The sequence below is a fragment of the Sander lucioperca genome, chromosome 12 (assembly GCF_008315115.2).
Source record: "Sander lucioperca isolate FBNREF2018 chromosome 12, SLUC_FBN_1.2, whole genome shotgun sequence".
Taxonomy (NCBI): Eukaryota; Metazoa; Chordata; class Actinopteri; order Perciformes; family Percidae; genus Sander; species Sander lucioperca.
The window spans coordinates 18655989-18669932 of NC_050184.1; the positions used below are offsets into that span (position 1 = coordinate 18655989).

The 13944-nt window shown below is 43.0% G+C and overlaps 1 protein-coding gene across 1 annotated transcript in view; it reads left to right on the forward strand.

The window, feature by feature from the left end:
* The window catches only part of lhfpl4b (LHFPL tetraspan subfamily member 4b), a 13404-nt gene extending 6151 nt beyond the window's left edge, over positions 1-7253 (forward strand). Inside the window, exons 3-7 of the mRNA XM_031293167.2 lie at positions 1265-1469; positions 2212-2291; positions 2854-3001; positions 6700-6737; positions 6820-7253. Coding sequence (XP_031149027.1) covers positions 1265-1469; positions 2212-2291; positions 2854-3001; positions 6700-6728 — 462 coding nt within the window. The 3' untranslated portion in view covers positions 6729-6737; positions 6820-7253. The remainder of the gene's footprint in view (positions 1-1264; positions 1470-2211; positions 2292-2853; positions 3002-6699; positions 6738-6819) is intronic.
* Positions 7254-13944: the final 6691 nt, after the last annotated feature.

Sequence of the window (13944 nt, forward strand, 5' to 3'; positions counted from 1 at the left end):
AACTGTTGCATTACTCTTAATGCATAGTTGATGGAAACAGACAAACAATATTCCACGTTTAGATCATGAAAATTTCAAGATAACAAGATTCATTGTCACCAATTAGCGTGGAGCATGAACCAATAAGATTACAGTATCTATGGATGTAATATTTCATCATCCTTCTTTACTGTGATGTACTACTGTTTACCAGAGACTGTTTCTATGCTCCCATGTACTACCTTTACTGTGATGTACTACTGTTTATCAGACACTGTTACTATGGTCCCATGTACTACCTTTTCAGACTATTTACAGTATTGACAGTACTGCATTGTATGCATGCAGGCCCTTGGAATTGCTTGTGCAATTCTGCCAACTCGTTACTGATGATTGAGATATAGAATTTATATATATACTTTATATGTAAAGTACTGTGTATATATATAGGCCTATATATATACTCGTACCACACTGGCCTGTAGTATTCTCTCTACTACTGCAGTACTTTTACAGGGATGTATTTACACGTAGTGCCATAATGTATCACCTATTTTGTACTATAATATTTAATGATTGTACGAACGATGACCCAGTGAAACTGGGTAGCTTGTGTGTTGGTGATCTAAAGTAACGTTTCAACGGTATTTCACAATCAATTATTTTTTTTAACCAATGATTGTGCAAGTGCAATATTTATTTAAAGGTATGAATGCACAATGCAATGTTTTCATACCTGCAAACTGTCGCTTTTCGGCGAAAATCACCGTTTTGAATGGGAAAATGTCATCCACGTGAATCGTGTAAATCCGAAGAGTTTTTATTTGGGGGGGGGGGGGGGGCTAAGACCCGGTGCCTTAACGACCATTAACTACCGGACTGTATAGCAACGCAGATTTTGGTGCCTTATTTCGGTGCCACTTAATATGTCCCTTTTTTCAGCCCTTCTGAGTTTGCAGGTATGTGTTTTGAACAGCGGATAGTCTGTGTTACAAGTGATGACCGTTTGGACTTTTGTGTCTAGAGTTTTGAAAAATGACATCAAGGTTCTGAAATTAGTAGCAAAGTGATTGTTAAAAAACTGTAATACATCCATGAGCCAGACCTTGATCCACAGCGCTGTGGAGTCTATGGATCAAGTTCAACTGAAATCACATTTAGTTCATGTCAACGTGATTTTCAAATGTGTTGATAATAGTTTTGTTGTGTCTGTGTGTCCCTTTGTCTCTGTGTGTCCCTGTGTGTGTGTGTGTCTGTGTGTGTGTGTGTCTCTGTGTGTTGTCAGGTGTGTGTGGAGTCTGACTGGCCGGTCCCGGACTGTCGCGGCGGTCTGTCCAGTCTGTCCCCTCTGCCGTCCTTCCAGTCGGTGGCGGTGCTGGTGGGAGTGTCTCTGTGGGCGGTGTGGACCAGCGTCCTCTGTCTCTGTCTCTTCAGGTTCTGCAGCGCCGCCACCGTCTACAAGATCTGCGCCTGGCTGCAGCTCACTGCAGGTCAGTCCCTGGTTCCACCGGTTCCACCGGTTCCACCGGTTCCACTGGTCTCTGTGGTAAAGGGACAAAGTCAATTGGAACAAATTCTTCATGTAGACTTTTATGAACTTTGACATGCAAATTTTGTTTGTCTGTCTGTCTCTCTGTCTCTCTCTCTTTCTGTCTGTCTGTTTGTTTGTCTCTCTCTCTCCCTCTCTCTCTCTCTCTCTCTTTCTGTCTGTCTCTCTGTCTTCCTGTCTGTCTTTCTATCTGTCTGTCTCTCTCTGTCTGTCTATCTATCTGTCTGTCTGTCTGTCTCTCTTTTCCTGTCTGTCTGTCTGTCTGTATCTCTCTTTCTGTCTGTCTGTCTTCCTGTCTGTCTGTCTGTCTCTCTCTCTCTCTCTCTGTCTATCTGTCTGTCTCTCTCTCTCTCTCTCTTTTTCTGTCTGTCTGTCTGTCTCTCTGTCTGTCTGTCTCTTTATCTATCTGTCTGTCTGTCTGTCTGTCTCTCTGTCTGTCTGTCTCTTTGTCTGTCTGTCTGTCTCCCTGTCTGTCTGTCTGTCTGTCTCTCGGTCTGTCTGTCTCCCTGTCTGCCTGTCTCTCTGTCTGTCTGTCTGTCTGTCTCCCTGTCTGTCTGTCTGTCTGTCTGTCTCTCTGTCTGTCTGTCTGTCTGTCTCTCTGTCTGTCTGTCTCCCTGTCTCTCTGTCTGTCTGTCTGTCTCCCTGTCTCTCTCTCTCTCTCTCTCTGTGTGTCTGTCTCTCAGGTTTCTGTCTGGCGTTGGCTTGTCTTCTGTTTCCAGACTCGTGGGAGAGTCCAGAGATGAGAGCTCTGTGTGGAAACTCTGTGAGTTTTATAAATTATTATTTATCAATATAAAAATACACACACGCAGGGACGCGCAGCAGCAATCAAACATGCAGAAGATTAAAAATAAAAATATTAAAATGTGGAATATTATTATGATATGACCTGCTCGTGCACTTTCAATTCACTCACACGAGCAGATCCTGCTCAGCAAATCCTCCATCATAACAGCAATGTTCCAAGGTCCAAACGCGCCTGGCTTTTAAAGGGAATGGGAGATGATCTCTGATTGGTTGATTGCATGTTACGCCTAAAACACACCTCTGATTAATGAAGACACTAAGTACAACCCTTTAGAACCATGCACCCGGCACACGGACCCTTTTTTCCGCCGTCAAACTAGCAAAAGTGGATTTGGACACGCCCTAAACACACCTGCACCAGGCGCTGAGATTGTTAAAATAGGACCCTTAGTGAAAAGACTTTATGAGACAATAATAATAATAATTGTAATATAATAATACAATAATACAGTCAAAGATTTGATAGATGGTGTATGATCAGCTGCTCGGTGACCTCCTGGTCCTGGTTTTGTCTCCAGGTGGGCAGTTTCTCTCCAGGTAACTGTTCGGTCCACTGGGCCTACATCCTGGCCATCCTGGGCATTCTGGACGCCGCCATCTTGGCCACGTTGGCCTTCGTCCTCGCCAACAGACAGGATGCCCTGCTGCCACCGGACGCCAAGGACGGTGAGGGAGGGAGGGAGGGAGGGAGGAGGTGAGGGGGCATCCAGGTAGCGTTGAGTTAGTTTCTGGGCCCACTTAGCTTAAGAATTAGCTTAACATCCAGGGGCAGAATGCACAAAGGTTTTCTCCTAAAGTGTGACACTTAAAGGGTAATGTTGGGTTTTTTTTTTTCAACCTGGACCCCATTTTCCCCATGCATTGGTGACTAATGTGAACAAGAATCTTTAAAACTGGTCCAGTATCGAGCGAGAACGCTGTTACCGGCAGCTGTGAACCGAGCTGTAATGTAACCCTACAGGACAAATGTTCAGCGTCCGTTAGCGGTGGGTTAACTTCCACTATAAGTTGTGTTGTTGCTGCTGACAGACTCAGATTGTTATTCTAAGTGTCTGACAACATTATGAAAGGATCCCTACAGAGATAGACCTTTAAGTTAAAGAGTAAGATCCTTTTAGTTTAACAAGAAACAGCCCTGAAATCACCATCACCAAACTCCACCAGACTCCATGTAAATAATCAGTGCTTTTATCATCGTAAAACACACTTTATTTAAAGTGGACAGAAACAAAATAAAACTATGAAAAGCCGTCTTGGTTCATCTTTCCACTGTTCCAACAATCACCACTCTGGTTTGGTTGAAATAAACCCATTTACATGCAGTGTTGGGCAAGTTACTTCCAAAATGTAATACATTATAGATTACTAGTTACTGTCATTTGAGAGTAATTAGTTATATTACAATATTACTGTCTCTGAATTGTAATGCGTTACACTACTTTTGCGTTACTTTTGAGTTACTTTCACCAAAATAACAGGGGAAGTTTGATTTGGCAGCTAGCTTGTGAGTTTCACCACCGGATCAATAAAGTCTCGTCTTTATCCACTTTAATACATCATAGATTATTCATATTTTGTATAATCAATATAAATATGCAAAGTAACTAAAGCTATAAAAAATAGATAAGTAAAACGTATAATAGGCAAGTAGGAGAAAATGAAAATACTCAATTAAAAGTACGACATTGTTGTAAAATGTTTGTTTATAGCACTTCAATAAGAAATTCATGTTGTTTAGGTTAAAACACTAAAGGAAATGTTCAATTATAGTGTGATTAAAACTCACTATTAACATTATTTACAGTACTTGATTTACAGCTGATTTGTGAAAAGGTAGCCTACACAACCTTATTTAACAGTAATTTAGTTTTACTGCGAAACGTCACAGGAAGTGCTTTTATTTTGAAGTAAGCTACACGGAAGTTGTCTGTTGTGTAGCTACTCTTGCTAGCTTACTGAGATGCAACATGTCCGTCAGGCTCAATTTGTTCACTTTCTTGTTTGTAAAACTGCAACACATTGAACAGTAAATGGTCACAGTAAAAGACAAGTTACTCTCCACGGCTGATAAAATGCAATGATATTTACGTGTAGCAAGCCTCAACATTAATTCCTGACATGTTTATATCTGTCAGCCGCTGACGTACCGTCACCTGTTGGGACATACATGCTGTCCGTACCGTCACCTGTTGGGACATACATGCTGTCCGTACCGTCTCTGGTTCTGGTTCTGACCACGGGAACAGAAACAGGACAGCTCACTTCAACACAGCGTAATAACTCCTGAAAATAATATCCATCTCGCAAATGTATCTGTCTCTGCAGTCATCTCAACCATCGAATACAGCGACAGGAAAATAATACGGCTTTTTTTTCCTGTGAAGAAATGTGCGGTGTTGGTGAATTCTTTAAAAAAACAATGCACCACTAAATGTTGCGTTAAAATGCGTTGTAACTCGCGTTACTGAGATTGTAACGAGTATAATATTACCGAAATTTAATTAGTAATGCATTATATTACTGCGTTACAGCAAAAAGGAATACATTACTGTAATTGCGTTACTTTTGTAACACGTTACTCCCAACACTGTTTACATGTGGAAATATGCTGGCTCTATACACGCTAAAAGTACTGATTATTTACATGGAGTCTGGTGGTGTTTGGTGATGGTGATTTCGGGGCTGTTTCTTGTTAAACAAAAAGGATCTTACTCTTTAACTAAAAGGTCTATCTCTGTAGGGATCCTTTCATAATGTTGTCAGACACTTAGAATAATAATCTGAGTCTGTCAGCAGCAACAACAGAACTTTTAATGGACGCTGACTGATGCTGAACATTTGTCCTGTAGGGTTACGTTGCAGTAACCTGACTCCGCCAGATGGATCGCTTCGCATTTGCTCGGCATATCCATCTGGGAACTTTCCGTTGGAGAAATTTTGGGAAGGGGCGAAAAATTGGATAAACCATCTGTCTATCACCACCTATGTTGGTGATAGACGGGCCAAATCAACCAATCAGATCAACGAAGCTAGCTAAGTTAGTGTAGCTGGCTACACTAGTTTGGCTTCAAGGACCTTGCGGTTCTTCTAATGCCATCGTTTGACATACAATTAAGTTAGGTAACGTAGCTAACGTTAACATTTTAAACGTACCATTTGTATGTGACATGAACCTCATCAACACAATCCCCACCAAGTTTTCACGGTACACTTCTGAAGAAGAGCAACAACATCTTTTCCTCCGAGAAAAGCCTCCAATACTGTCTAATTCGGATAAAACTTGCGCGATAGCTACGCTCATCTCATCCGTGGAAGCCGCCACGTTGTTTAGACTGAACAGTCGCTTCTCGTTGCGTCACACCTAAACCCGCCTCAAAACCAACGGTGATTGGTCGGTCGTTTGGCGAACGGCTCCAAGTTTTCTCTATCTCAAGATGCCAGACTGATCTGGGAGTGGAAAACTGGAGCTCGCCAGATCAGGATGGTCTCACGAGGCTAACATTACAGCCCAGTTTGCGGCTGCTGGTTACAGCGTTCTCGCTCAATACTGCCCCAATTTCAAAGATCTTTGTCCCTATCATTACTTAGACATACAGGCTGTGTCTCATTCGGCATACTTCCGTCAGTACCCTACTAATGGTCACTGACCACTTCCTGCCGTAGTGCCCACTTTGGATGGTTAGTATTGTCCAAAAAGGAACACTTACGTTAAAACACTTACTGGAAATGACGAGCGGTCGGCTCGGCTCGCCACCTCTCAAGATCTGACGAAAATCTTTTAAACTGACCTTTGTTGATCAAAAAAACAGACAGATTCAGCAACTGCACGGCCTATTTCTCGCTTAAAAAATTTTCAGAAACACGTTTCGGTGAACTATTTTCGTAAAATACGAGATCGTATTCTGAACGAGCCACCATTATGCTCGGTTGTGAAATCCGGGAGAAGTCAGGCCCACGTGACGCGTTCGTCCAATCAGCTGCCGGTCGACGTCCCTGGTCCCTCCCCTTTCCGCTTTGTAGTCCAGATGGCGCCCGTTTAGTGCGCGTAGGGTCCATCGTTCCACACTGAACTTTTTGACCGTTTTTAGGGGGTCATCCTGGTACTTTCAGTTCACTGACTTTTTGCGTTATCTACACGATATACTTAAAACTAAGTGTTTGAAGTGTGGAAGTAGGCGCTTTGAGACACAGCCAAAAACATGGGAAAATATGTCCAGGTTGAAAAAAAAAAAGAGCTTAACCTTTAAGTTTTCTCCTTAATTATGACACTAAATGCTTAATTAGCTTCGGATACAGTTAGCTTAGCGTTAGCAGTAGAGATGAGGCCCAGGTAAATAATGAGATTTTTGTCTGTGTTCCTGCAGTGACCACAGGTCTGCTGATGTCAGCGTAGAGTCACCAGGTGAGTCTGGATTCTTCTACTGTCTATCTTCTGTCTCTTTAAAACGTTTAAAACACAGTTTTATCTTTTTCCTCCTCTTCAGGGGCGGTTGGTCTTCACATGATGAAGAAAAGGAGCCAACACATTGAAAGAATACATTGATCCCATACAGTATGTCCATATTAACATCAGTAAAGTATTCCCAGCTCTGCATTAAGAGATTAGAAGCAGGGGTGTCAAACATGCGGCCCATGGGCCAGAACCAGTCCGCTCAAAGGGTCCATTCAGGCCCACAGGATGACTTTGCAAAAGTGTGAAAAAGGGTGGTCGGGGTTAACAACCGACCACGTAAACACCTCGTAATGCATAGCGTAAGTTACATTTAAAAACATCACGACATCCCCACACTACATGTCAACAAAAATAACAATGTGGCCAAGGCGTAGTACACGGACGTCGATATGCGGTTTTGGATCAGTGACAATAAGTACTTAATTTAAATATCTTAAAGCCCATGTTGCAGGTTAACCACCACTGTTGATTAATGGGTACATAAAGCACTCAACATATGTATATCATTGTTAAAAATGTCACCAAATAGTGTTAAAGGCCAGTTTTTACAGTTTTAGTCGTTTAGTGGGTTAAAAAACCCACTAAACGACTAAAACTGTAAAAACTGGCCGAATTGCGTTAAAAAACGCAATTCGGTGATGACGTCACGTTGGGGAGACGTGCCTCAGTCTAGTACTAGAACTATGGTGACTGTGTATCAGCCTAGTACTAGAACTATGGTGACTGTATATCAGCCTAGTACTAGAACTATGGTGACTGTATATCAGCCTAGTACTAGAACTATGGTGACTGTGTATCAGCCTAGTACTAGAACTATGGTGACTGTATATCAGCCTAGTACTAGAACTATGGTGACTATGTATCAGCCTAGTACTAGAACTATGGTGACTGTATATCAGTCTAGTACTAGAACTATGGTGACTGACTGGGATGAGGAAGAGGTGTTTTTACTGTCAGTGAATAGCACCGAGTGAAAGTCAATGTTTTCTTTATATCTAGTGACAGTGATCATGTCGTTAGTTCAGATAAGTACTGGTAATCTAGCTAGATCTAGAAATAGAAGGCATCATGGTAGCTATGGGCTAACTTGCCAGTCAGTCTCACCTGTGAAATCCCCCGACGTTGTAAACACATTTTCGATTAGATATGTGTTTATTTATTACTTGGATGGGGATGCTGTTCGGCTTTTCACAAGTTTAGACAGCTAGCTAAAGCTACGCCGACGTTTTGCTAACATTAGCGCAACAGCGTTAGCCTAGACGGCTAGCTAGCTAGGTAAATATTACGACTGCCTTCGTTGTTGAGACTGCCAAAAACCCACCCATCTCGTAGGAGCAAAGCTCAACATTTCATTCAATAAAATGATGGTACAAAAGGAGCACTAACGCAACATGTCTTATGTTGACAACGTGGATGCAGATATAGGAAACTCTGAAGGCAGTCGTAATATTTACCTAGCTAGCAGTCTAGGCTAACGCTGTTGCGCTAACGTTAGCAAACGTCGGCGTAGCTAGCTGTCTAAACTTGTGAAAAGCCGAACAGCATCCCCGTCCAAGCTGTGTTTTACTTTCCCTCCAATATTATTATACACATAATAAAGACACATGGACTCGGTCGAGACCAAAAGCCATATTTTGCAACACCAGTGGCACAGACCGAGACCATAGACAGTGAACAGAGACCAGTGGCACAGACCGAGACCATAGACAGTGAACAGAGACCAGTGGCAGAGACCGAGACCATAGACCGTGAACAGAGACCAGTTGCACAGACCGAGACCATAGACAGTGAACAGAGACCAGTGGCACAGACCGAGCCCATAGACAGTGAACAGAGACGGGGCTTTCGTTTGTCGTCTCCCCAACGTGACGTAATGCAATGCATTGTGGGGGAAAAGAGAATCATTGCAAACCCCTGTAAAATAGTACTACTTTTTCGTATTTTATTCCGTTTTGTGATATCCATTGTATTTGATGTTGTTGGGTAACAGTTTAAATGTTTATTACCAACAAGCAAATTGCACAAATTCATTAGAAAATAAACCCTGCAACATGGGCTTTAATAAAACAGACCCGCATAATGAATAATGTAAAATGTAGCCTACAAAAATATGCCGCCAGTTGTGCCGCCTGGCAGTCAATTGTTTCAACGCATGCGTGATACAAATAGTGTTTGGAAACCGTCACGTTTTCTACTACGTATTTATGCATATGTGCATATCGGATTGTGCAGACAGCACAGATCGCGTATCGACAGGGGCCAGTCAAAACTGACTTTGGGCGAGTAGTAGTAGTAGTATTAGTAGTAGTAGTATTAGTAGTAGTTTGTTCTTCACCGTGGGATGGTGAGAAAGGAACTTTCGATTCCTCTGCATGTCTAGTATATATGAAGAAATTGACAAATAAATGATGACTTGACTAGAATTTGGCCGACCGGACAACAATCCTTACTGTACGTCCACACCGCCGCCGACTTGATCTTCTAAAGATACAGGAAGTCATTCATTTTCAATGGAAGCTGCTTCTCTCAGCTGCAAGGAGCGGAAAATCTGTCGGCGTCGTTTTGGGCGTTTTGAGCGACCAGAACGTCAATCAGAAAGTTGAAAGTAGGTCAACTTTATGGTAATGAGCTATGACGCGGTTCAGCGGCAACCAATCAGAATATAGACGTCCTTCACGCTGGCTGATTCCAGAGAAACATACGATGTAAACTTTGGTTCCTACCAAAACATTAGTTCAGAGAAAAAGGAGGAGAAGCTCATCATGGCCGTTGCTGGGTTCCCTATCATTTATGATATTTGCGTATAGGGACCAGTTAACGTTACCTGCCGGTCACATGGTCTCTAAACAGTCCGCTCACGGTGAAGTCCTGCACGGATCAACAGCTGGCGGCTGCTCGCTCTGCCTGCATGCTGCTGCGGTTCAGCGGCTAACGAGCGAGCTAACTGCTAACAGACACCGCTGCGACCAACAACCAATACACATTCTGTCATTATATATGTCATTTATAAAAGGTTTCTAGTGTCAGTGTATTGGCCGTGCAGTGGCTGCTTGATCTTTTTCCATGATGAACATAGAATGCTGCTACGTCAGAGCGGCCAAAGCCTCAAACAGCTTCCCCGGACTTTCTGACAAGCGTCCTTGACCGGGCGGCCAGAGCTGCTTTGCAGCTCAAGTCGGCGGCGGTGTGGACGTACAGTTAGCGTTGAACCCAGAACTCTGTGATAGATAAAGTTTCTGGTCTGGCCCGCTTGAGATCAAACTAGGGGTACGTGGCCCATGAACTAAAATGAGTTTGACGCCCCTGATTAGAGCCTGTGTCGCAGCTTTATCATATTGTACAGTTTCATTCTGTCTGTGTTGATGTGTTGACGATTCTCTGCATCTCTCCAGCATCAATTACATCAAATTCAAACACTTTTGAACCAAAAGCAGCACTTTAGAAGTGTGGTATGTTACTGTACTGTCAGTGTGTGTTTTCCTAAATATTAAAGTTTGTTTTCTATTGTAACATTTTGCTGACCTAATGTTTTATATTAGGGATCGACCGGGCTGATATTTGGCAGTTTGCAGATCATCTGTATCAGCGTTTTATTTGCCTGATAACCGATAAAGTTCATTAATTAAGAAGTGCACTTCTTCTAAGTATCTGACATGGTTGAGATCTCCACTTTTGAGGAAGACTGAATTTTTGGTCATCAAACAATTTATTTTTTAGCATTCTGGGGAATTTTTCTGCAGCAATTTATGGTGCAAATGTCTTTATTTATGTATAGACCCTTTGCAAACACATGACCACGAGACCACGACCACGTGACAACGCCATGACGGACGGCAGGATCACCGGAAGCACAAGCCAAACAGCGTAGTAGACGAGCGGAAAGTTTCGTTAGTTTCAATCAGTTTGAAAAACATAACACTAAATAAACTGTAATAATAATACTATCTTCTTCTTTATGGCTTCTTCTATTGAACAACAAGTTGTCGTGCCGTTATCGGTCGAGGTAGGGCATCTGGTAGGTGCTCACGAAGAGCGGTATTTGGAGAAGTTGGAGATAGCAGGATTGGCTACCAACCTTTCCCTTCTTCCTCCCTCCGTTTTCACGGACCTCATTAAATCACAGAGTCTGCCCGACTTCAGTCCACATGATCTGTACCACTATGAGGTAAACGGGGTATCCCCATATACTGGTGCTGATCTCAAAGCTTTTAAACACATCAAGGATTATGGCGTTTCATAACATGGAGCCAGTTAGCTGCCCTCTGAGCCGAGCCAACTACTGTATAACACAGCTTTGACTCACACGACAGATCACGATCAAACTGTAAATGTGAATAACTTGTGCTAACATTTGAATTTCACCTTCGTATTAAAGGCAACCTCTGAGCAGGCTAGTCTATTTCAACAGCTGACTTCGGGTATAAATAACACAAGTTATCTTGGAAGCTAACGTTAGCTAGCAATCACCTGTTGAGCTCCATGCAAAGTCTGCAGCCAACGGCAAAGACAAACTCCCAAAAGAGCCACATAAAGTGAAAATGAAGGGAAGTTGTGCACCATTCAAATACTAAGACAAACAGAGTTGGTGTGGTCTGTTGTTGTTATCACTTTAAGATAATTAAACTTAACTAACCTAACTAAATAGAGGCGGTTTAGGCAGGCTAATGCGCTAGCATTACATGGCTAATAGTTAGCTAGCTCTACGATTTAATATGGGCCAGTTTTGTGATACATTAAATATCGAAGGAACCTTAGAAGTGTGTTAACACTTGTTAACACAATGACCACACATAACGCAAAGCCTACAGAAGGCCACCGCACAACAAGAAGTAACTAGTGCTGTCAGTTAAACGCGTTATTAACGGTGTTAATGCAAACCCATTTTAACACCGTACATTTTTTTATCGCGAGATTAACGTTCTTTTTGGCCTAGCAAACTTTGTAGTTTTTATCACATGCTGTTGCAACAACTAGTAACGTTAGAAAAACTACAACACCACACCGGATCTAGCTAGACCGGAAACTAAATAACAGGCACGCCGCACACACTCGTTTGGGCTTGCGAGCCGGCCAAAGAGTAGTAGGCTAACATTACGTTTTGAGTGGATGGCGAGCGCGAGACGCCGAAATGGATGCCAATAAGATTCTGAATGGAAAGTTTACTTTTAAAAAGTTGCCAAATGGTTCCATTGACAAGACAAGCACACAGCTGATGGCCAAGCACACAGCTGATGGCCAAGCACACAGCTGATGGCCAAGCACACAGCTGATAACCAAGCACACAGCTGATGGCCAAGCACACAGCTGATGGCCAAGCACACAGCTGCCGGAAAAGTGCTTCTAATATCCTTCACTGGTCTCCGTCCAGAGCGACGGGATCTGTTGGTCCATTTTATGTCAATGCTTGCCAGTTAGTTTAAAGTTTCTTTGTTGTTTCTTTGTTGATTTATTTCCCTGTATACGGATTATTTTCCGGTTTCCGACCGTCACCTGCTCATGACTCTGTAAGCTCTTCTGCTTTCTATTTTCATAGTTGATTAATCTGGGGATTATTTTCTGGATGAATGGATTAGTTGTTTGGTCTCTAAAATGTGGATCAGCCATGGGGGGAGGGGGATCCAAAACTGGGCTTTTTTCTGAAGTTTTTGTTGCTTTCGTTGGACGTTTTTGTTGCATTTTTCGAGTTTTTTTTTTTTTTTTTTTTTACATTTTTTTAGGTGATTGTCGCCTTTTTTGAGTAGTTTTGTCGCTTTGAAAAATGAGATCTCCACTTTTAAGCAAAATTTTATTTTTGGTCACTAAACACCTCTTTCCTGCATTCTGGTGACATTATTTTTTTAAGGGGGGGGGGGGGGGGGGCCCTATTACACATCTATTATTAGATTGGATAAAGTGGTTATGGTCGGAGATTTTAATATCCACGTTGATGACATGTCTTGCACTTTTGCTGCTGATTTTCTTAATGTCACTGAGTCTTTTAATTTTATCCAATGTGTGTCTGGTCCCACACACGTCAGGGGTCATACTTTGGACCTTGTTTTTACTCTTGGTCTTAATCTTGACTCTGTTTGCTCTGAGGAGCTGCATATTACTAACCATGACTGCATTTTGTTCAACCTGTCTTTTCCTTTAGACTAAGGCTGAATCTCATTTCTCTGTCTTACCCCTTCCCCTTAGTTTTGCGCGTTCACATGAGAGTAAGGGCTATCCTAACACTCGTTTTGATCGAGGGGTAGGGCTAAGGGGAAGGGCTAGATATCCCTTAAATATAAAAATATGTATTGCAAACAGACCTAAGTAGTACACAGATAAGAACATCTGCACCACCACCAAAGTGAACATAAAAAAACTACAAAATATATACATGCATATGACACTGTTGTCAAAACCCATGCAAACGACATACACACACTTGCAGACGGCATCTTGGAAGTTTGTGATCAATACTGTATGGTGACGTAACCGTAACCAAGTGGTCTCTCATTTCATAGGGGTATGTTTTCACCCCTAGCCCTTACCACTCGGTTTCGAGGGACAAGGGCTAGGGGTAAGACGTAGGGGTAAGACGAAGGGGTAGGGGAAGGGCTAGGGGTAAGACGAAGGGGGTAGGGGTAAGACGAAGGGGTAAAACGAAGGGGGTAGGGGAAGGGCTAGGTGTAAGACGAAGGGGGTAGGGGAAGGGGAAGGGGTAAGACAAAGGGGGTAGGGGTAAGACGAAAGGGTAAAACGAAGGGGGTAGGGGAAGGGCTAGGTGTAAGACGAAGGGGTAGGGGAAGGGCTAGGGGTAAGACGAAGGGGCTAGGGGTAAGACGAAGGGGTTAGGCGAAGGGGTAAGACGTAGGGGGTAGGGGAAGGGCTAGGGGTAAGACGAAGGGATAGAGGAAGGGCTAGGGGTAAGACGAAGGGGCTAGGGGTAAGACGAAGGGGTAAGACGAAGGGGTTAGGGGTAAGACGAAGGGTCTAGGGGTAAGATGAAGGGATTAGGGGAAGGGGTAAGACGAAGGGGGTAGGGGAAGGGCTAGGTGTAAGACGAAGGGGTAGAGGAAGGGCTAGGGGTAAGACGAAGGGGTTAGGGGAAGGGGAAGGGGTAAGACAGAGAAATTGGATTCAGCCTTACTGCCCAGTAAACGTAAGATGTTCTCGCATTTTAAATCAC